The sequence below is a fragment of the Choristoneura fumiferana genome, chromosome 22 (assembly GCF_025370935.1).
Source record: "Choristoneura fumiferana chromosome 22, NRCan_CFum_1, whole genome shotgun sequence".
In the NCBI taxonomy this organism is placed as follows: Eukaryota; Metazoa; Arthropoda; class Insecta; order Lepidoptera; family Tortricidae; genus Choristoneura; species Choristoneura fumiferana.
Window position 1 is genome coordinate 10,495,872 of NC_133493.1, and position 8,584 is coordinate 10,504,455.

The 8,584-nt window shown below is 36.7% G+C and overlaps 1 protein-coding gene, 1 long non-coding RNA gene and 1 pseudogene across 2 annotated transcripts in view; 2 read left to right on the top strand and 1 right to left on the bottom strand.

The window, feature by feature from the left end:
* The first annotated feature begins 1,625 nt into the window (after positions 1 to 1,625).
* Aprt (adenine phosphoribosyltransferase) lies at positions 1,626 to 5,179 on the top strand. The gene is made up of 3 exons (XM_074104727.1): positions 1,626 to 2,102; positions 3,194 to 3,431; positions 4,280 to 5,179. Exons 1-3 carry the CDS (start codon positions 2,014 to 2,016, stop codon positions 4,502 to 4,504), a joined length of 552 nt encoding a protein of 183 aa, XP_073960828.1. The 5' UTR covers positions 1,626 to 2,013; the 3' UTR covers positions 4,505 to 5,179.
* A 1,837-nt stretch (positions 5,180 to 7,016) lies between these two features.
* Positions 7,017 to 7,963, bottom strand: LOC141440263 (uncharacterized; annotated as a pseudogene).
* A 170-nt stretch (positions 7,964 to 8,133) lies between these two features.
* The window catches only part of LOC141440264 (uncharacterized), a 4,067-nt gene continuing 3,616 nt past the window's right edge, over positions 8,134 to 8,584 (top strand). The window contains exon 1 of the long non-coding RNA XR_012452676.1: positions 8,134 to 8,246. This is a non-coding gene — a long non-coding RNA (uncharacterized lncRNA). The remainder of the gene's footprint in view (positions 8,247 to 8,584) is intronic.

The following is an 8,584-nucleotide window of genomic DNA, read 5'->3' on the forward strand; positions in this document are numbered from 1 at the left end:
AAAATTAGATGTAACAAAGAATGAGTATTTTAGCCTTTATTATAACCAACACGTCAGGTAATATTCAACATTTTGTGGCAACCACTATTGCTGTGAAAAATACATCCCTTTATCTTTCTTGAAGGGAACAATTAAAAAGTATTACAGAGCATTGCCATGTTAAACATTTTTAGCCAAATTAGAACATAAAGGCGTCCCATTTATTTTTCAGTTGCATACAATTACAATTTAAATGTTTATTGTACAGCAAGTTGCTGTCAGCAACATAAAGGTTTGGACATGATATTTGATACATTCGTTTTTAATCTGATCGTAGCAAAGGCGGACGTTATATTTATTCCATTTAGTATTAGTAAATATTTAACTTTAGCAAAATTAGCATCTTTCATACTCTGCGTCAATGAGCAGTCTGTTGATCTCGGCCATTGAGTTTTTATCTACTGTTTTTTTTAACCGCTGGCTGCATTTCTGCCCTTTTATTAGAATGCTAAGAAGACCTGACACCAGTGCAAATAAAAAAAAAATTTTTAGGTGTGTACACAGACTACACAGTACACCTTAAAACGGCCGTATCCGCAAATATCCAGTGTTAGCGGGGCCCTGCTTCGAAAAAAAAACAAAGAAAAAATGTACAATACAATGACTCTTTATTGTACACCAGAAATAGTTAGCGATACAGAAAACACAGAAATAAATTTACAAGGTAAGCAATAGGCGGCCTTATTGCTTAAGAGCGATCTCTTCCAGGCAACCTGGTATCAAATATCTGAAATAAATATATGAACTTAAAATAGAATGAAAAAATATAATTTAATTAGCACATGAACAAAAGGTGTATTTTAAAATTTTATCCAACAATAAAATTTACACTGTAATTATGAATTAAAAGTGAACATTTTGATGATTTACTAGAACAATTAATAAAAGTTAGAATTTATTATTAATTATAGATTAAATTAAATTAAATAATAATAATAATAAGAAGACAAAGAAAACTGACCTAAGAAACCTTTACTAAATATATCTATATGTTACTATAAAAATTATAAAAAGAACACTCCGTCCAAAAGATCTGCCTGTGGCAGAGTTCCCATGAAATATATTAAGTAAATAATAAATATATTAAATATCTGATTTATCAATAACTAAGTATATTGATATTCATCAATAAAATTTACCTACGTAATAATAAATATTATCGCCCAATTTTAAGTTCATTTCATAGGTCAAAGGAAAGCTGAAAAATTCTTAGAAACAAAATTTTGGACAAAACCTGACTTGAACTGACAAATTACAAGTAGGGTAGGTACAAGTTGTTTCGCGCCCGGTTTAGCTGTATGAGTGACTCCTTGAATTTTTTTTTAAAGATAATATTTTGGTATTGTGCAATCGATACGAAAAAAAAGATTTATCAATATATCCCCGACTGATACCTACATAATATCATCGATAAGTGCACGAAAATCCATAAAATTCATTCTCCTCAAATCTTCTTCCCAAGTTCCTAAGCGTTTTGTAGCCGATTATTGGGTTGTAATAAAAAGCTTCGTTTGGCAACACCACAAAGCGGCTCGTCGCCGTTCCGTTTCCGGCTGTTCTGTCAGTGTCAACGTCAACGACGTCAAGTTAAAGTCAAACCGACCAAATCACTCGTGCTCCAAGCGTGCTCCACTCCACTCCAATTTTTCAATTCCATTCCATTCCATATTAAGTTCAACCATCCAGCTTGTGCGATAGGACTGCTACGCGGCGCGCGTACGAAGCAGGAGGCAGCGTAGTCCTGGCACGCTATAATTTTAATTAAGAAGTACACAAGAACAATTATTATTATTGCAACCTTATAAAAATAATTAGAACTGGCTGGTAACAGAATTTACGTACCTATTTGCTTATCGCCTTAGTTCAGTTATTTTATCATCGAACCGAACCACCGAACGGAAGCCACTTAAGGTCACTTAAATTGAACATAACCTTTTGTCCAGTCCATTGAATTAAAGTGAGCTCGTTGCTACGATGGAGGGTGACTACGACAAGAGAATAGAAGAATTCAAAAGTAAATTGAAGAGTTTCCCAGATTTTCCTAAAAAAGGCATTTTGTTTTGGTAAGTTTCTGTTTAACATTGTTAGTTTTAAGGCCAGTCTGCATTGTCTAACACGGGCATTCATTATCTCTTTCAACCAGGTTGGACTATAGCAAATAATAATAATAATAGACATTTATTTCAGATCATTCAGGACTTACAAGGAAAGGTACCCACCTTTCGGGCTCAAATTTGATTTATTTTTAATTTTTGTTAAAAAGTAGTGAAAAATAATAGACACATATTTTTTTTAGCTGCCCAAACAACCTTTGTCCACAAATTCACTCTGTGACAAATTGTCCTCTAAAGTACTAAAAAGTGAGCAAAACATCTAACTTCTGTTTTGAGTTTTGTTGAAGCAGATTTTTTTTTTCCTTTTTTTGTATCTGCAATCATTCAAAAGACTTTAATTTCGATTGGATTGGCTCCTTTTATAACACTTGGCATCTTTTTAGCCTCGCAACGTTGTTATCAATGTCCAGCAGCTGTGCTGCCAAAGGATTAGGGTGCACGGCTAAGCGTGCAGCATGAGATTGTCTGTATTGTTCAATTTCTTCCGCAACTGATGGCATGCCATGGCGCATTGACTATTTCCCTGAGGATGGTATTCTGTACACGTTGCAAACAGACTATGTTGGTTTTACTGGTCGCGCTCCAGAGCTTTAGTTAAAGCAAATTGCTAGTGATTATTACAAAGCCTAGGTGGTTCGATTCCCGTGTCGAAATTTGTATGAATACGAATGTTTGTTCTCGGGTCTTGGGTGTTTACTATGTATTTAAGTATGTATCTATCTATATAATTATATTTATCCGTTGCTTAGTACCCATAACACAAGCTTTGCTAAGCTTACTTTGGGACTAAGTCAATTGGTGTGAATTGTCCGGTGATATTTATTTATTTATTATTTATTTATTTATTTACGGGCTTGATTATATGTTGAAGAACATGAAAAAATATTGGACCTGTATTTTGTTATATTCCCGCTGAAAGTCATATTTTGGAAAAAAATTTTTTTTTGTAAAATTTGAGTGAGCTGATTTACAAAAAGCTACAGATACATTAGACTTGCAGTAGTGTTCGGTCAATCAATAACCCTACATTATCTTTTCAGGGACATATTCTCTGCTATAGCCGACGGCCCAACCTGTACCCTCCTACAAGGCATCCTCGCTGAGACTGTCCGGAAGAAGTTCCCGGGCATCAATGCTGTGGTGGGCCTGGAGTCACGAGGGTTCCTGTTTGCATTCTCGCTGGCCGCCGAGTTGGGGGTGAGCTGTCTGCCGGTGCGGAAGAAGGGCAAGCTACCGGGGGAAGTCATGTCGTATAAATATGACCTGGAATATGGATCTGTGAGTTTTTTTTCTATAAAAAAACGTTTTATTATGTTCTAAACTATAAACAACCAGCTTTTGCCCGCGGCTTCGCCCTCGTGAAATTCGGTTATCGAGCGCTGTTCCCTCAGGAACTGGGCATTTTTCCGGGATAAAAAGTGGCCTATGTCACTCTCTGGCCCATAAACTATCTCTATGCCAAAAATCACGTCGATCCGTCGCTCCATTTCGACGTGAAAGACGGAAAAACATACAAACACACACACTTTCGCATTTATTTCGCATCAATTACAAAAGTCGGAAGAGCAGGAGTTGCGCCTACAAACGCGTACTAAAAACATAACGCATAGTTTTCTGCTAAAGCTTAAAGTGGCACAGCACAGTACTAAATATCAAGCTGTTAAGACTTTTAACAAGCTTCCCTCAGACTTGAAGTCTATAACTGACTATAGTGTATTTAACAAAAAGTTGAAGGCATTCTTATTGAGAAAATGTTTTTATAGTTTGGAAGAGATTTTTGAGCGGGATAGTTGTATAAGCTAATTTTAAATGACATGAATTTATCTTAATGCAATAAAAGGTATTGATAATTTAATGTAATGTTTTGATTATATAATGAAATGTATTTTTTTAAATAATGTAAGTAATTTAATTTAGTAATTTTAATTCTTAATTTTCAATAATTTTATGTTCAAACACAATGCTATGTATTGTTTCTGAATAAATAAATAAATAAATAAACATACATACATACATATATGGGTAAAATAAAATATACTGTCTAAAATTCTAACTTGGTACATCACTATCAGATTTACTTTGTAATATAATATATTTTTTTATAATTTTACACGCCTCTGTTTCAGGATGTCCTTGAAATCCAAAAGGCCTCAATTCGTCCAGGCCTTAGGTGCCTCATAGTTGACGACCTGATAGCTACGGGCGGGTCCCTGTCAGCAGCCATTCACCTGCTCAAGAATAACGGAGCAGACATTGTTGGCTGCCTCGTTGTGATGGAGTTGGAGTCACTGAACGGACGGAGGAATATTCCAAGCGGTATTGCTGTACATTCTTTAGTGAAATATGACTAGCATTACTATATATATATACGAGGCTTTAGTATACTAAATGTAGTCAGCCTCATGGGGTGCCTCAGATACATGTTACACTCTTCCTTGTACCAAAACCTAGTCTCTGGATACAAAGGCCTGTCTAATGAACTTGTAAATTCGATTTGCTTCTTATGAAAGTAGTTGAGTTAGAATCACATTTACATTTCACCTAGCGTAACTATTTGTTAGAAATTATGCTGCCCTCTCGTATCATCTCGGATCTATATACGTCCCAACCGAGCAGTAAGCCTGCTCAGAATGTACGAAATCCCTACTATATTAATACAAGCTTTTGCCCGCGGCTTTGTCTGTGCAGTTTTTTGGGATAAAAAGTAGCCCTATGTCACTCTCTGGCCCATAAACTATCTTTATGCCAAAAATCACGTCAATCTTTTGCTGCGTTTCGACATGAAAGATGGACCAAACATACAAACACACACACTTTCGCATTTATAATATTAGTATGGATTATAAATGTGAAAGTAACTCTGTCTGCTTGTCTGTTACCTTTTTACACTTCAATAGCATAGTTCCCGCGGGATAGCGATCAACGAATTCTGTGGACGGAGTCGCGGGCAACAGCTAGTAAATTATTATGATATATAATATACTATCACCTGAGTGATGAAGCCCGAATATGTATATTGTATAATACCCGATTGTATTATATTGTCTGCTATGACGATGACCCACTTTGTAAAAAAAGCGTTATAAAGACGTAGAGCACATGTAAGTTGGTATAGTTTATTGTAAATGATATGGCCACTGTGATTTGTGGCCGTCCTGTACTATGGTACAGTACAGATAACGGCAAACTTCTTGAGCATTAAACAAGGTAGTGGGGGAAAGTTTGCGCATCGTACGCATACGAGCAAAAAAAGTACCTAACTTTTTAACTGTAATACCTATAGTAGAATACTTTTTACGTAGATAAATCTACTTCTAAAAATACCTGGATAACTGAAAGCTCAGGGGACGAGGGGACCACTATCACTTTTTCTCTTATAGAGGTTTCTCACTAACCCGGGTTTCTAGCTTACAGTTACAGAAGGGGGTCTGTCTCACATATAGAGGTAAAACTACGGCAAATATGACGTACATAATTAGAAACAAAATACGTGTATGTATGGGTATTACATATTTATTGAAATAATAGCTCAACATAAATGTTTATCTAAATAATATTATAACAAAATTTACTTGAAAAAAATCTGTTAAATTTCTTTTGCGATTCTGTTTTTAAATTTCGTATTAAATATGTTTTTCAAGTTCATAAATTTTATCAAATATGGTTTGATCAACCGCCGCATGTTCATAAAATTTGTGAAGCGTCTCCAATGCCTTTAAAGCTTCTCGTTTTGTTGGAATTTCCTCCACCTCTCTATCCAAAATTAGTGTTTGGCTGGTTTCATTTTAACTGTCATTTCCGTCAGTTTTGAACGATATCGTCTTCGGTGTATTCTCCGGCGTTAGTCACGTCGTCGTCAATCTGTACGAAGTCTTCAAAAGTTGGCGTTGACACATTACCAGTGGTATCGTGGGACACGAGCTTGGCCCATTTTTCATTGCTAGGTGCAACTTCAAGCTAATTGTCAAGTTCAACCTCATTTTGCTCGATCAGAAAGTCTTGGTTAGCTGGACACATACTGTACCCAGCTTTCTTGAAGCAGTTTTTGACATTTACGTCACACACTGCATACCATGCTCTTCTTGCAAATTTCATGGCCACGAGTACATTTATCTCAGGGCTAATGTTTTCTTCCAAGCAGGTAAAATTATGCTTTACAACTTCTCTGCGATAAACCCGTTTGAATGTATGAATGATACCTTGATCTAAAGGTTGAAGCTTACTGGTGGTATTGGCATGCAAAATATAAATTTGATATGATGTTTTATCTGGCAGACATTTAAAGAACAAAGCAGTTTCATCGGCGTTATAAATATTGTTTGGATCATATCCTCTTAAAAGATTCGGCCAAATGGTTAAATACCCCTGATCCACATATCTACTTTCTCCGGCTTCTTTTTTAAAAGTTATATCATGGATCATGGCGTTTTTTAAAACCCTCTAACCAGTCGTTACTAGCTGAAAAGTTCTGGATTCCTAATTTTGTGGCGAAGTCTTTAGATTTTTGTGTCAGCAGTGGTCCATCTATGGGAATGTTCTTATCGAGGCCCGGGTTTGTTTAATCCATTCTAACAGGCAGTTTTCAACGTCGGGAACTCAGAAAGACGGCTTCTCTTTATATTTCCGTGTCCCTCAGATCACCAGTTTTGGTTCACTGTTAATCATTATTCGGGTTTTATCGGTTCATTTGTAATCCGCATTCTCTACTTTGCTGGTCCAAGGTTTGAAGCATGAATTGGAGCTCTAGGTGGCTCTCTGTCATCAGAACAATGTCGTCGGCGAAGTGTTAGTGTATATCAGATATTGAGTTCTTAAATATAATTTTTACTACCTCCTAAAATATGATAACAGGAAATGAACAGGAAATGAAAACCGGGCAAGTGCGATTCAAGCCATACCGGGAAAAAATTAAGAATCTATTTATTTATATTTTGATTATTACACCATTAATGATTGTTGATAAAATAATTAAATAATTTAATCATCAACTTCCATTAGGTCATTAGCAGAGCTAGTGCCTGGTCTAGGTTCAGGAGAGATGGAGTCATCATGATGATCATCATCATCCTCGGACTCGCTATCCTCGTCAGCATAAATGACGAATTGGTCAGTAACTAAATCTACCACATGATCACTTTTCATGTATGCTCTTCAATTTCTTTCATTTTTTGCATAATTTATCCCATTCGCTATTTCCCATCATCGCCTTCTCTTTTACTAGTTCTATAGCTTTGCTGATGTTCCTGTTGACGTTTTTGCTCCCGAGATAGCCTTTAATGGCTGCCCAAGCCATCTCAATGGGGGGGGGGGGGGTTGAGATCAGGATGGTAGGGGGTTAGGCGAAGCACTGAATGATTGTGTTCAGCTAGTATTTTGTCAATGCTGTTCCTTATTTTTTTTTTATCAGATCGTAGAGCTCTGGCTTTTAAAATTTTTTCATTGTATTGTATTTCTTTATCCTTCCACCATTGTTGCATTATTGCTTTTTTCTAATTTGCAGTAGGAGCAGCATCGTTTTGTAACTGAATTTGGTGGCAGGTTTGGCAGCAGTTGAGTGCATTTTTCGTAATTTGGATAATTCATATTATCGTGGTAATCACCACTTTTTGTGCCAGCCTTAAATAGAAGAAGGGCATTAGGAACAAATCCGGCTTCGAATCCAGCGTGAACAATGACAACACGTTTCAAGCCTTTAGTCAAACCATCTGACCACGTCTTGCCACGTGCCTGCGATGAATCAACATAGGACTCGTCAGTATACACTATTGGCATTCCTTCTTGCCTGTACTTGGTATATTTTGCAGATATGTAATGCGTAGTAATCGAATGTTGCTTTTGAGGTGGCCGACTATTCCTCAGTAATTACAGGTCTAGTTATTCTTGGCCGCTCATTGTCTTGACGAGCCGACTTTTCTTAGTAATCACAAGTCTAGTTATTCTTGGCCACTATTGTCTTTGAAATGGCCGACTATTCCTCAGTAATTACAGGTCTAGTTATTCTTGGCCACTCATTGTTTTTGATGTAGCCGACTATTCCTTGGTAATTAAAGGCCACTCATTGTATTGACGTGGCTGACTTCTTAGTAATTACAGGTCTAGTTATTCTTGGCCACACATTGTTTGACGTGGCCGACTATTCTTGGTAATTAAAGGCCACACATTGTATTGACGTGGCCGACTTCTTAGTAATTACAGGTCTAGTTATTCTTGCCCACACATTGTCTTGACGTGGCCGACTTCCTTAGTAATTACAGGTCTAGTTATTCTTGCCCACTCATTGTCTTGACGTGGCCGACTATTCCCTCAGTAATTACAGGTCTAGTTATTCTTGGCCACTCCCATAAGCCCCAACAACTTGCAAAGACGCCCTCAGCAGATCATCAAGAACTATGCAATGAGGATGATGTCATAGATAGTGAAATTAAGTGTTA

Excerpts from the sequence above, each read along its gene's own strand:
- Aprt (XM_074104727.1), top strand. The coding sequence starts at position 2,014 with ATGGAGGGTGACTACGACAAGAGAATAGAAGAATTCAAAAGTAAATTG. Across the intron at positions 2,103-3,193 it reads AAAAAAGGCATTTTGTTTTG|GGACATATTCTCTGCTATAG; the intron begins GTAAGTTTCTGT and ends TTATCTTTTCAG. Across the intron at positions 3,432-4,279 it reads ATGACCTGGAATATGGATCT|GATGTCCTTGAAATCCAAAA; the intron begins GTGAGTTTTTTT and ends CCTCTGTTTCAG.